The 15,283-nt window shown below is 34.5% G+C and overlaps 1 protein-coding gene across 2 annotated transcripts in view; it reads right to left on the reverse strand.

Annotated features, from left to right (window-relative positions):
- Positions 1-2,731: 2,731 nt before the first annotated feature.
- Positions 2,732-15,283, reverse strand: part of ETV1 (ETS variant transcription factor 1) — an 89,419-nt gene continuing 76,867 nt past the window's right edge. For both annotated transcript variants that reach the window (XM_014059652.2, XM_014059654.2), the window contains 4 exons: positions 14,530-14,598; positions 12,091-12,260; positions 9,118-9,219; positions 2,732-6,599 (listed from right to left, as the gene is read on the reverse strand). In XM_014059652.2, coding sequence (XP_013915127.2) covers positions 6,378-6,599; positions 9,118-9,219; positions 12,091-12,260; positions 14,530-14,598 — 563 coding nt within the window. In that variant the 3' untranslated portion in view covers positions 2,732-6,377. The remainder of the gene's footprint in view (positions 6,600-9,117; positions 9,220-12,090; positions 12,261-14,529; positions 14,599-15,283) is intronic.

The raw sequence follows: 15,283 nt of genomic DNA on the forward strand, positions 1-15,283 counted from the left end.
TGGTAGTGGATCTGGGTACTTGAGAGACCGCCTTCTGCCGATTACCTCCCTAAATCGACCAATTAGATCGCACAGACTGGGCCTCCTCCGAATTCCATCTGCCAGTCAATGCCGACTGGCGACCACGCGGAGGAGAGCCTTTTCTGTTGCTGCCCCGACCCTGTGGAACGAGCTCCCCATGGAGATCCGCACCCTCACCACTATCCAGACCTTCCGCGCAGCCCTCAAGATCTGGCTCTCTCAGCAGGCCTGGGGATAGGCTCTTAATTACCCGCCCGAGTGTTTGATTGTTGAATGAAAGTTGGGTTTTATTATTTTTCTGTTGTTCACATATTGTTTGTTTTGACCTTGCACCTCCCCTTCCTTGTGGTTGTAAGCCGCCCTGAGTCCCCTCAGGGAAAAGGGCGGCATATAAATCCCAATAAATACCTAAATACCTAAATACCTTATCAGAGACCTGAATCAGAAAGTTCTTGTTGGCCTTATCATGGCCAAAAGTGACAGATACTGGAAACTGTGATTCAAAAATACTTGCAAAGTTATATTTAAAATTCTAGAAATACAGGATCTCATAATATTTAAGAAGTTAATTTAGAAATAATTGCTATATTTTTAAAGAAATAAAAAACCCAAACAGGAAGGAAAACTATTTAACTGATGTGCTATTGATAAGAGCCAAGAGCCAAGAGCCAAGGTGGCGCAGTGGTTAAATGCAGCACTGCAGGCTACTGCTAGATCAGCAGGTCAGCGGTTCAAATCTCACCGGCTCAGGGTTGACTCAGCCTTCCATCCTTCCGAGGTGGGTAAAATGAGGACCCAGATTGTTGGGGGCAATATGCTGACTCTCTGTAAACCGCTTAGAGAGGCCTGAAAGGCCTATGAAGCGGTATATAAGTCTACTGCTATTGCTATTGCTATTGCTATAACTTCAAGCTCATTCTCTACCTCAAGAAGAGTTAATGTTCTCTCCAAACATTTTAGAATTCCACTTGCTTATTGGCTTCAAGAATTTTATTCTTAACTTGAATTTGAACCTGATCCACTTGATGTTCAGATAGATTTCAATCTCCAGTAAATCAGGACACATGACACTAAACAATTGTGTTACCTTAAATAGTCACTGAAGCTAATTTACAATAAACATATTCAAAAAAAATATTGACCAAATCCTACCAAATAGAGATTTGTGAACATAACTGTCTGGCTTTTCCATTCCCTTTTTCTTCTTGGTTAACACTTTTGAGAGTTGGGATTAAGGTGTTCCTCATGTTTCAGTGAATCAAAAATAAAGATTCAAGTGTAAACATCATGAAGACAGTCTGTAATAGATGTAACCAAGGGTTTATGTCTAGAGTGTAATGTATAATTTTCTTTTTCTTTATTTCCCCTATTTTGCATTTGTTCCTCATTGAGCATATTCAGGTAATTCAAATCCACGTATTGCTTCATTGTTTTTCCCTGTGTCTGGCAGCAGAGGAGGGACATTATTGCCAGGGGATGTATGCAAAATGCTATATGTAGCTGCCCTAACATCTTTTTTTTACTCTCTCCCATTATTATAACCAACAAACTATCCTATTCATCATGCGGTCAGCCAGAGAGAGCTGCCTTATGAGGTAGTCCAGCCTAGAACCACAATAGGAATAGTAACTTCATTTTTATTGTAACATTCTATTAACAGTATCTTGCAAGTTTGAAAATTCCTTGTGGGAAAGCAGGCTGCCTAGAAAATGGTCAGCACCTGGTCAGCTATTGTCTGCCCCTTTAAGCCTTCCCTCCAGCCAACTATGGCAACTATGGCTATAAAAGCTATGCTGGAATGGGTAATGTTAGTATGTGGAAGAGAGGGAAGAAAGTGTATGTTTTCATACGGAAATAAAATAACCCAAGAGCCTAAAGTTGTTAGAAAAATACATTTCTCCAGTAGTATGACTTATAAGTAGTAGTAGTTGAAGTAAAGTAAATGTAGTAATAAGGAATAGTGAGTAGTAATCTGTGTTTGGGTTGCCTATGGACCTGGGTTGTTGTGTTGGTTCTCTTGAAGCCCATTGACTTGGGTCTACTTAAAAGAACGTGTGACATTCATTCTTACTCTCATGAAAATTGGGGAGGCTCCCTTCAGGGATGCTTTTACCACCTCTCTTTTTTTGGAATCAAATTTAAATTATCTGACCATATCTAGGCTATAGCTCTTCTTGTCTTCCAAGGTTATTCCCACATACCTTTACAAGAAGCTATGGTGGCAGATTTTGACCTCAAATGTAATTTCCATATTTATCATCCCCATAACAACACTGGATGAGTTACTATTTATGAAGGTGCCTTTAAAAGGAAAAGACTGAAGGAAAGGGATCTCAGAAATAACAAGCTAGAACAATTTTGACTACATATGGAAAAGGCAACAAGTATATGTGATAAGGCTACCACCAATAAAGTGAGGAAAGAGATGCATGTCCTGATTTGAAATATTGTAATGTTGTACTGTGTTTCCAAGTAAGATTGACCAGTTAACAACCCATTGTGATTACTCAAAGAAATGGGTTTTCTTTATTTTTAGAAAAAAATTGCCTTCATTTGGGGAATTTTTTTAGCAGCAAGCTACGCATTAACTATGATAATAGTTGCTGTGGTGTTGTAAATGCAGTAAAGAGAGACATCTTTGCTTTGTTCCAGTAAGCCTTTCAGTTACATTGAATGAATAAAAATAAAATCATTAGACATTCAAGCCATCTTTCAGAAATCAGCTGCCAGATTTATTAATCTACCTGGAAAAATGTGGAATAAAAACAGAACTTAAAATAAACTCTTTTTTTTAAGGTACAATTTCAAAAGGATCCAACAATTCCAGATAACAAATTCTTATACCATTTTCCCCCTGGGAATTATCTTTTTGTTCAGTGAATCACTACCATATACAGTATATAGATATAGATATATATTAAATATTAAGACATTTGCCTTAGGCTTTCTTTTTTTCAACTACCCCGTTCACCTAATATTTTCTCTTCAAAGAACAGTTCCTTGTAATAAAACCAGGACCAAAAGTAACCACAGAACCTTTTATTTAAGTGGGACATATATTGGAGATCTGTCAGTTAAAAAGTGGCTTTTAAAATCTGGATTAATCCATATGTTTCAGAACAAACACCAGGAGTTTGTTCTGCCTTTTTTGCTATCAGGTGACATGTTCTGTGTACCCCTGCCCATTAAAAATGCAAAGGTGATGCAGGAGATTGAAGGTGTACTCAGATATTCTGTGAACTGAGGCCAGAAGACTGATAATCCCAGGTCAAATCAAATGCTACCTTTGAGGCTATCAATAAGGTTGGTGAATTAATATTTCCAGTAAGAGGGGCATTGAGGGGTGGAAATAAAAACCTTGGCCTTGCGAATTGACTCAATATGCTTTAATGTCTGGCTACCTGAAAGAATAAAGATACAATTATCATTAAGCAGAATGTGTTCAAGTTTCTAGTAAAGATACTTGCTTCTCCCTGTAAGGACTTTTAAGCTTGTATACTTTGTCACCTCTTCTGCTTCACAGTCAGTTTATTTAATACACCTTGTTTAGAGTATGTTTCTCTGCATCTACCCTAACCTAGCAGTTAAGGCAAGGAGAAACCTTATTTTAAATTCTTGTTAGAGGATCAAAAGGTTAGAGGGCAAGAGAGCAGCTGTGCAATCACATCAGTACCCTACCCTTTTGTATGTACATACAAGAGGTGGGGCTTCAATTGTGATGTTGCACCTGCCACTTTAGAGATCTTGACTCCTCCAAAGATGCTTCTGTTGTTAAGATTGGGGGACACATTTGGAATTTTAGGTACCTTATTCAGAAAAAAAAAGATTGACAGAGATGACAAACAAAATGGCTGCCATAATGGATGCAGCCAGATAAAAATCAATCATCTACCAGATGACAAATGCATATATATTCCCAGGACTTATATCACATCATTTACCTAGGTATATTCTTAGTGGGCAAGCAGACATTCCCCAACTGTTTTTTTTTAATAAGCAGAACTTTTTTAAAGCATAACTGTGATTGAAGACAGCTGGAAGTTGGCACTCTGAAAATGCTACCCTCCCATTTTTAAGTTAGGTGAGGAGGAAAGTCTAGGAAGGTCAATAGAGACATCAGTAGGCATCATGATTAAAGTCACTGATTCTATCCCAATGGTAGCTTTTCAAAAACAAAATAAAAAAACAAATGTTATAGCCAACTACAGAAATTTTGCCATTGAACAATGGCAGGGATAAGATGAAGCACTTTTTGCAGAGATTTCTGTAAGGTTAACATGCCATGGAATTTTTAACATGCACACATGAAACTCTCTTAATGTTTTAGGGTGAAAGAGATGCAGGCCCAGTGTGCTCTGTTGCCGCTGTGGTTTATAGTGGTTAATACTCATTAAGTCTGAAATGAATTGCATTATAAATCATTTATAGATTTATAGGGTTCTTGACTAACACTGAGTGCAAAGTAAATCACCATATCCCCGCATCTCTGATATCATGTCATTTACAATGAAACATTATTTTTGAAACTAATAATTATGGACTCCTATCCGCCCTTTCTCTATTTCAGAGTTGATGATTTCTGGGCAAAGTATGTATATGACTATTGGGATGGATGTTCTGGAAGAGAAGTGGTTTGAAAAACCACTCTCCAAACTTCAAACATGCTTTCTATTTCCTGCTCCAATGCAAAAAGTTAACACTGAAGATAAGGTCTTCTTAAATATTATTCATTTAATTTGAACTTAAGAATAAGATCTTTGCCTTCTTTCAATGTTGCCTTCCCCAAAATTAAAACAACTTTTAAAGGGTTTTCCAAACTTACCTAATCACACTTACAATTAGTGTCCCAACAAAATTGTTAAGCATCAGTGCCAGCACTACATGATACAGCCCAAAAAGAAAGAAAAAAAATAACTGTATTTTTGATATTATGTAGAGGTCTCTGCTCCATGGAGCATTATAAAAGGTTCCGCAGAGCTCCCCTTTAGCAAGCTGGAAAGTCCTATCCATGTTGCAATGCACATAAAAGCTGTATATAGCACAGCTATGGCATAAGCTATTTTTCTAAACAGTAAAAGGTTCAAGTCATCTATTTTGTCCTGAATACTACCTGTAGTTACAGCATTGCTTATAAAGAGCATAGTAAATTCAGCAAAGAGAGTATTACAGGAATAAAGACAGCAGCAGAAGCGATAGCATTAGCTAGTATGTATATATGCTTATCAACATAACACAGCAGTATAAAGGCTAAAATGCATATTATTGGATATTGTGTCTAAAAATTACTAAAGTACTTATTTGTATATTGGATGCTTTGCTGAAGGAGAAACTGCTGTGGATTGAAATAGCATAATAAGATATGAGAACTAGTACAGTTAATTCTTATTGATTAAATAACCTATTTATGAATCAAAGAAAGTGGAAGGACAGCATTCTGTCTCACCCTTTGTGATCACAGTCCTGTACATAAAGTTAAAAGAATATGCAGAATAGTTCAGTATAAACAATTACTACACTCAGGTGGACATTGAAAAGTTGAAAACGATTAAATGTTGATGTATTTGCATAACAAGATGGCACCTGATATCAGAAGCTAAGCTACAGCCTTGCAATTTATAATCATAAACCAGGAACTGTGTTTTTTGGACCAGAATGAATGCTTTCCTTAATGACTTGTATACAGAATCAAGGTGGTGTCTAAGATACATAGATATGTTTTAAAGAGATAAAATAAAAGTGGATCCTGTCTTTTAAGGAACAAAACTATAAATCTAATTCTAGTTTTCAAATCTAGCATTATTGGTACTTAGCTCAGTGGTAGAGCACATATTCTGAATGTGCAAAGCTCAATCTTTATAAGGGATAAATAACGTCTGTCTAGCAATAAAAAAGACAGGAAAAATGGCTAGACTATAGTGAAAATGGGAGAGAGGGAAGAGTGTCCCTGACAGATAATTCTCCAGGTAGTGTACAAATGGTTATTGATCATGTCTAGAATTAACTGTACTATGGGTAATTAGAGAACATGTACATTATTTTTAACCAAGTAAGAAACAGAAACAAACTCAGACATGATACAGCTTTGTTGTACTTAAAACCTGTATTTTCCACCCTTGTTCCAAAGAATAAACAATTAGATTCTAAACTTCCCTTTTCAAATAAAGTGCACTGTCCATGTCAGACTACAGGAGTAATACAACAGAAGAAACCCCTTTATAGTACTCTTTTATTCTTTTTTACAGTTTTTAATCCTTATTCTTATAAAATCAACTGACGGGAATTCAGCTTTTGTCTTGGTCTCATGAAAGAGGGAGAAGCTTAGGATGAAAAAGGGGGCTCCACTCCTGTCACTCCAATTAATATACATAGCCTTCATTATAAGGGTGGGTATTACAGCAGCCTCCTTCTTGCATATAGACCATACTCTCATCAAAGTGGGACAGAGGGACAGTGTCCTCTTCATTGATATGACGTTCGACGTCAGTTTTCAGCAAGGGACGCTGGTTATCCGGAAAGGCCATGGAGAAGAGGGCTTCAGGGTCACAAACAAACTTGTACACGTATCTCTCTCCAGCAACCTTAAGAGCAATGTTAAAGAAGGAGAAGGGTGGAAAAGAGAAAGGCTGTAAGAGATAGAAGTACAATTTTCTTTTGCAGCCATATAGGAGTATCAAAAAATATTTTGTGCATCAGGAACACAGAAAACAAGATGCACAAGGAAAACTGGGCAAAAATTAGACGACAATGAATGACATGGAAGATTAATGGCTTTACTATTTTAAAAAATCACATTGAATAGGGATTTTCAAACTTTTTCAGGCTGTAGAAACTTCATTTAAAAAAATATCCTAGAACTCTTGATGAAAGGCAAGCTCCAGCGATAGAAAAATTAGGTGAGTCTGCACGAACTTTTTCTTTTCCTCTTAGTCTATCATAGAACTCTACCAATATTTTGTAAAAAAAAAAAAAAAGACCCTAGAGTTCAGGGAACATAATTAAAAAAAATAATCCCAACATAAAGAATTCTTTTGAATTGCATTACTGTTTTAATTTGAAAAATATATTGAACAATCCAAACCTATGACTCATTGTTAATAAGCTTCTGCTGTCCCAAATGCAGGAAAAGAAGAGGGACAAAGGAAGAGACAACTGCCAGACAAGTGCCCACAAGATTAGACAGGCCAAGGACAGTCTTATTAGTTTCCAATATATATTTTAAAGTTACAATTCTATTCTTCAGCCATATTGAAGTTTGAAGCAATTGAAGTTAGACTGTATCACATCACCTGATGCTGTATTAGTTGTTCCTGGCTCTTTATGCCAAATGGGGTTGGTTTTCTGTTTTTACTTTATGATGGATGAAAAGTGCATTGGAAACTTTGAGTATTTAGATACCATCAGGCTATTTTGATGTGGAGGGTGACTAAACTGATCAGAAAAACATTCATCTTCAAGAAAGTAAGTTGATAATGGACTCGATCAAGATGTTATTTTCGCAAGAGCTCAGAAAAGAGAGGCTGTGGTCATTTGAGACAAGTATAAAAAAGCTGATGGCTTTTGAATTCCACCATTTTTTGTGCCTGTCTTCAGCAAAGTGGCAGAACTTTTATCTCTCTGCATGGGTTTTATTATGGATATTTTTTCCAAAGAAACTGTAATAGAAAGTTTGCATACTATTCAATGACAGTCTCTTTTTCATCCTCGTAATTTTGAGGCAAATTCTTGAAAGAACACAACATCCTCCCCCCCGGCCGCCATTATAAGGTCTGCTTTGCATGTTTTCTTGCAACTTGAACACTCAGAGATGTTAATCTGATGCTAACTTGGTTAGCATCAACCATATATTTTCCTACTCACAGACCCTTCCATTTTGGATAAAATGTTTTTCTTATCTGATAAAGCATTCTTGGAAGCTTAAAAGCTGTTAATTCACAAATGTACCATTGGCCTAATGAAATACTGCTTTCATCAGATTTTGATTTTACTTCCCCCCTTGAGCAAATGCCTATTTGTATTTTGGTTAATTTGGTTTGTACAGTGTTCATTTAAAACAAGTGAATAAGATTGGCTTTAAAAAGGAATCACCATTATGTTTAGATTAAGAAAAGACAGTAGATATATTGAATATTGAATTCACTTCTATAATTATTCTGATTATTAGTGTAAGTATTGGATTAAGTTGGGGAAACAAAATTGAAATCACCAACATGCCACTGAAATCAAATAATCTTAGGCCAATCACTGTATTTCTTCCTTTCAGTGCTGGGATCTTCAGATATTACAGAACTACATCCTCTAATAGACCCAAGTAGTATAGCTAATGGATAAGGATTCTGGCCACCATCATCTGGCAACATATGAAATCTTCTAATCCTCTCTCAGCATTCTTAACCTTTTATTTACTGATTTATCAAATTTATTATTCAAATTTATATTAATTAATATTAAGTTAGGCATATTTATGCATTAAGGAAATTATTATGAAAATAAAATGATAGGATAAGAATGACAGGTATAGTTTCAATCATAAAAACAACTGCAGTGTCAAAATGAAGACCAAAAAAGATTGAACCATTATAATTACGATCATGTGTGTGTGTATATGTGTGTGCACGCACACACACACACACACACACACACACAGGTGTATTTTATAATTGAGGGTAACAGTTTTCTATTTATTTTCTGAAACTTTGGAAGAAAACTACTGCCTCAGATTTGAGTCTTGGCTCCTTAAAAGGTTTTGAAGGAAGTTAAAAACATATTTGCAAGAGGATTGTATTATCCCTGACATGAGGGTATGTGAAGGAGAAAAATGTACAGAGGCATTAGGAAGGCCAATCAGTTAATGGTGTGGAAAAATTTCCAAAAATTGACCAAAACCCTACTATAACTTTTCAATTTACATCAAGGTTCACATTCTAAGTCATGGATTTTGAAATAATAGGCTGGGGAGAAGTAAATTTAAAAGTTACACATTTAGTGAATTTCCTTATATTGGTCATACTGGATATGCAGTTTAGAAATACTTGGATTTTTAAACAAGTTTATAAATTAACATGCAATATTTCACTACAAAAAATACAAATTCCTCACCTTTTGCATGATTCCCTTTTCATAATAATAGCGAAGTGATCGGCTAAGTTTATCATAGTTCATAGCTGGTCTGTTTTTTTGAATGCCCCAGCGCCGTGCCACCTGTCACCAAGAAAGATTAGCACCCATCTGTTACATTTTGTAAAATTTGTTTTCTAAATTTGATAAAACTGGCTTTATCTGACCCCTTCCTGTCAGCATTTAGGCCTGCCCATAGTAATGAGGTGGTTGATTGCATTGATCAATTGCACTTTGATATATCTTATTATCTTTCTTGATCTCTCAGGACTTTTGATGCCATCTGTCATGGTATCATTTGGACTGGCTTACAGGTATGGCAAGTGGTGGGTTGCCAATTTTTTCACTACTGGTTCAGGCATGCTCCCATGCACTCGGGACCCTTCTGCACTTCCCGCTACTGCTACTACCAGTTTGGCCAAACCAGACTGAACTGAGAGCAACCCACCACTAGTATGGCAGGCATGGTGTTCCTGTGGTTCTCTTCCTTTTGCCAGGATCACTTCTAGTTTATATTGAGGAAAGGAACAATTTGAGTTTGAAACCTCAGCTTTGTAGGTTGTCTTAGAGCTCTACTGCCTCCATGTACCTATTTGACACCTGTGTGAAACTACTGCTGATACTCACATCTATAAATAATGTCAGTGGGATAATGATATCTGTTTGTATATCTCCATCTTGTTACATACACTAAATAAATAAATCTGCACCCTGGATCAACCAAAGTGCTATTGTAAAGGTTTTTCCCAGAGCCTGGAAATTTAGATGGTGAAGAAGGTTTCAGCTCACCTGAATCAATCAAGATTAAGTAGATGTGAGTTTTAAGGTCCTCTGATCCAGAGAATTTCCATCATTAACTCTGCATTAGAAAGTACAGAGGCAATGGCTGGTCCAAAATGCAGTGGTGCATTTCCTGTTATGTAGTATAGCAACGTTATATTACATTATGTTATGTCGTGTTATATATTAGTATAAAATTTCTGTTTTGTGAGCATGACCTCACAATGGGTTTTCTGATGCAATTCAATGTATGTCATCAATAAAGCACTATGTGGCATAGTGCCAGGTTATTTATGAAACTGCCTGTCTACAATTATCTATCCTTGATCTAGATCTAGCAAAGAGGGCATATCCTGCAGGTTTCTTTCATTAAAGGCCTTGCTCTTCTTGGGGTCATTTGGACTGGATGGCTAGGGAAGCCTTTTGTTGATAACATTGTCTTTTTGAGCTGGCATGCTGGTAAATCAGAATCAGAATAGATCTTTTTTATGGTCACCGACTGGCACAAAACTTAAATGTTAAAATAAATATATTTTCTAAAAAATATTAGAAAATAATTAAGCAAAATAGTAATACAAATAAAGATCTTTAGTTCTTTAGGTATTTTTTTCCTTATTTCAGCAGCACAAAATTTTCTTACTGCACAAGTTGTGGCTGCATTATATTCTGAAGATGGTTCAGGAAGAAATTATCTGATTTCCCTAGAAATCTTTCTAATAGAGGAAGAATGTATGTTGATCTGATGTCCCGGTAGAACCTGCAGTGCAACAGGACATAAAATGGGTGTGCAATGGTAACTTTGGGCATCCAGTTGATTTAGCAAATTGTTTTTAACCCTTGTGGCTTTCCAAAGTCACTTTTTTGTCTGAGAGAGAGAGAGAGATGGCCATATAAATTTATCTTTGAACATCATAAATTGTTCAAACAAACAATACAGAATAAATAATATGCAAATAAATGCAGCTTTTCAAAATGTAGACATAATATAAACATATAATTGAAAAGAAAAATTGATGAAAACAAAAATAAAAAATGTTAGCAATGTTAGCTAAATGTTTTTTTAAAAAAATATCAAGATTTTCTAATGTATTGTGTACATTTCAAGTTTGAATATTGATGTTATGTTAGGATAAAACTGAATATCAGCATATTTCTAGGGATGTTCTATTCAGATGGCCAAAACAGGCCACTATATACTCTTCCTATTCCATTCCTTCATATTCTCTCTTTTGCTTAGAAGTAGGCATTCAGGCTCACAAAAGCTGGTTAGTTTTCATTGTTTATCTATTTTGGTTTGCACCAAGTATCTTTTCACCATTTTCCCAAACTTAACTTTACTATTCAGGATCACAATTCTTCCAAACATATTAGTACTCCTCTTTCAAGAAGGAACTCTAGCCCTTTCTAAGCATTCCTCTATTCCTCTCTTTTTGGGTAAAAGAAGATTTCAAACAGAATAGTATCTCTGGCACCTTTATGGAGATTTGGGGATTTTAATGTGTTCCAAAGTATAATAGAGTCTGAAAATCCATGCATGGCTCTTTACATATGAAAGGGTTTATCTGTAGAGACTCTGAAAGGTGTGAAGGATCACAGATCACATGAAAATGGATATAAAGAAAGAAAGGGAGGCTAACAGAGAAGATACATAGGCCCAGTTCAGATATTAAGAGCTGTGGTAGAATTAGATTATTTAAAAATGAATTTCAAGACAATAGCATGCTTGATATTGTGTGAATTAAATCTTAGCCAAAGTATAAATGTATACAATAGACATATCTGATCCCTATTTGCCAACCTTACTGATAAAGGGAAAGGTTATTTATTTGATTTATATTCTACTTTACTTCCAGGATCTCAATGTGAGGAACACAGTGATCTCTCCGATTTTCTTCACAATAATCAATGCTAGTGTTGTTGGGCTGAGAATTTATTAAAATACATGTAGATTAAATAGACTGCAAGTCTAGTGTAGTCTATTCTTGCATGCTTTGATTGTATGGAGTCATATACATGTACAGAATCATAAATGTTATATTTAAAGACTTCAAAGATGCATTATGCATAAGACCATATTACTTTTTAGTTTTAGTAAGGCAATATAGAAATAAAGAAGAAAAAGTACTAAAGCAATGTTTTAAAGTGCACAGATGCAATATAGGAGACCCTACTCACCTCTTCTGGTTCAATCAGCTTGAACTCCATACCTCGGCCAGTCCAAGCAATGAAATGAGAGTTTGATGGATCATCAAGAAGAGCTACCAAAAATTGCCACAACTGAAGGGAACCACGCCGCTGGTATGTGGGGCCCTCACGATACATTCCTGGCTCCTGCTTAATGTCACCTATGTAAAAGAAAGTGTGGGTTCATTTATTTTATTTCATTGGACCCAAAGATAGAGTAAATTTAATACCAACAAAGAAAAAAAAAGATGCTATTGCAGCAAGAGAGAAGAGAGAAAGGGATTGATAATAGGATACTATTCATGACTTTGCACTATAATTCTTCAGAAAATAGCTAATTACAAACTTATTAAAATACAATGTTACTTACTTATTCCAGAGTCAAATCATACAGTATGAAAGTAACTATCAAAAGTTATGCAAGATCCAGCTTTGGAAATGGTGATATCTAAAGGACTCTATTTGTATGCAACATTTTATATAATCTCTCATTAGGAAAAACAATGTATGTATCTTCTAGTGCCTGCAAATACTTATATGAAATTTTTTAACAGTATTTGAATAATAGGGTTTTATTGTATGGTATTCAAATTTTATGGATCAATCAGTTCCTTTTTAGTATTTCACATCACTTAGCTATTTATTCACAATTTTCTGAAAAGCACTATTAATTGAGAAAGTGTACATTTATATATTGAAGCTCAAAGATAATCTAACATAGCTATATAGCTAGCTATATTTTTCATATAAGAACCAACAAAATGCTAATTACATATTTTTAAAAATCACCTTACTGAATAAAATATTCAAAATATACAATTGTCAGCTAAAAGTTCATAAGTGAAATTATTTTTGTTCACCTTATGAATATTGACATTATTTTTAAATGCAGATGAATGATTTAAAAAATCTCATACATTATATGACAATTAAATTAGTTCTCCATTTATTTAACCTGTTTATAGAAAGTTCCTCACTACCATACAGATGAAAAGTTTAGAGAATTTTCACCTCATTATCTGTGAAATTGAGTGAATCAATGTTATTAACTAAACCCTCTGAATAAATTTAAGGCTGACAATTGGATTATTAAGTATATAATAGTGTTTCCAGAAGATTGGGGGAGAGGGAAAAGTCAAGTTAGTAGTTTGATCAAAACCGTATCAAATATTTACTTGTGCCACAAAACACAAATGAAATAAGTGATGCTTTAGTCCTTGATTTTTTTTAATACTATTCTACAGGAAAAACTAGTCTTTTATTGTAAACATGAATATTATGACAGCACAGCTTTTCTCTGGATTCCCCTTTGGAGAGGATTTTTGGTTTTTAGAAATGATCAAAATTTCCGACACCTATAGAAGCTCAGGAGAGGATTAAGTTATCATGAATTTAAAGGGAAAAGCAAGAATGAAATTCTTAGCTGTCTTCAGCTGAATGAAAAGGTAATGGTGATGGACAAGACTTTGTAGATAACAGAAGACTTTCAGCCAAAGAATGTTGACTGAATACACTTCAAAAAAATTGCAAAGTTGGAAAGAACCATTACATTTCCCATGTTCCCTTGTTTTTTGGCTGCCATAACTGTCTCTCTACTTTTTTAAAGGTTCTTTATTAGTATTGATACAACTATCAATTTAAGACATAAATCACTTAGCTGTCTGTTTTGCAAAGCAGCTTTCCCCAGAGCTGAAGTGGAACCCAATTAATGTGACATGAAATATCCATTCAAATTCATTTGACTACAAAAAACAATCTTAAACTTATTAGTAATTAGTATGTATTTTCATAATACATACTGGTTTGATATCTGATAATGAGAAGAATATGCTTTGCTTCATATGACACATGATATTAGTTAAAGACTGTTTGGTATTATACTATATACTTTACTCTTTAGGTATCAGTTTTAAGAAATACAAGAGATTATAACAATCAACAAAACTGTTGATACACATAGAAAAACAGATGTACTTGTGCTCTCTATAATTAACCCTTTCAGGGATTGAAATATAAGATAAGAATTTGGATTATTAGTAAGTGCAGAGTAGCTGCATTTTGTTCTGTTTGTTAATCGTTTTCAATAAATCTCTAAAATAGATTTCAAATGCACTGATAAAGACATAAAACCTATCTATGACTCTTTGGAATAATTAGAACTAATAATTAGAAGTAAAATATATTGCCTTGGTTCTGAATTTAGAATCCTTTCTCTCAAAAACAGAGTGATATGATTGCAAAACATATTTTGATTTCAAAAAGCAAAGGTCAACCACATAAATAACAAATTATATATTTATCTCTCTTTGATTGGATCATTACTATATGCTTTGTCAAGTAAAAAATCCTTTATTCTCTTTTGGTTTCGTTACATATAATTTCTTCCATAAGACTGGATAGTTGAACAAAAAATGTATGTACATAACATACCATCAAATTTCTCTGGAACAACACAAGTGTCATCATAAAATTGCCTTGGACCTTTTTCATACATACAACCTGTAATTTTAGGAAAAGCAGACACATTACTCACTAGAAACAGATTATTAAAATACATTGCTCTTTCCAACTTGGTCTCCTTCAATGTGTTGGAACGCCAACTTTCAGAACTTTTATCTAGAAAACATGAGAAATTTTGAAAATTGACATTCCAAACTGAAAAATCCCAAGTAAATGCTATAGCTAAGAGTCAAGACACATATACTTTATGTACCAGGCTCATTAGAATGTTGCAGATTAGAGTATTAATTAGCAATAAAACAGTCTGCTAAGAGAATAAAATATGAATTCCCAAAATTACTTTATTGGCATATGTAGAAAAAATTGTGATTTTGCCAAGTGAAATAAAACATTGAAAAGCTTCACCTATCAGTTGTTCCTTCACACACACAAAATGTCTTGCCTTGAAAGGAGGCCCAAGTAATGTAGTAAATGAATAGTGAAATAAAAATACACTGATGGTAATAGCATAGAATTTATTTTACAATATTTAGTACAAAGTATTCTCAAGCCATGCATTTTCCTAAATGTAATCTTACAAGCTTAGTTTATTTTGTTAATTAAAAGCAAATAATAATGATTTTAAATAATTCTGGTCAATTGTTAAAGAAATAAGTTTTTATAACAGCTAAATTAGTTCTCTAAAAAATCTAGATTTTTTTTTTTTTACAAAAGGATGGCACAC

This window comes from Thamnophis sirtalis, unplaced genomic scaffold (genome assembly GCF_051295495.1).
Source record: "Thamnophis sirtalis isolate CommonGarterSnake01/CBP01778 unplaced genomic scaffold, rThaSir2_p1.2 scaffold_4, whole genome shotgun sequence".
Classification (NCBI taxonomy): Eukaryota; Metazoa; Chordata; class Lepidosauria; order Squamata; family Natricidae; genus Thamnophis; species Thamnophis sirtalis.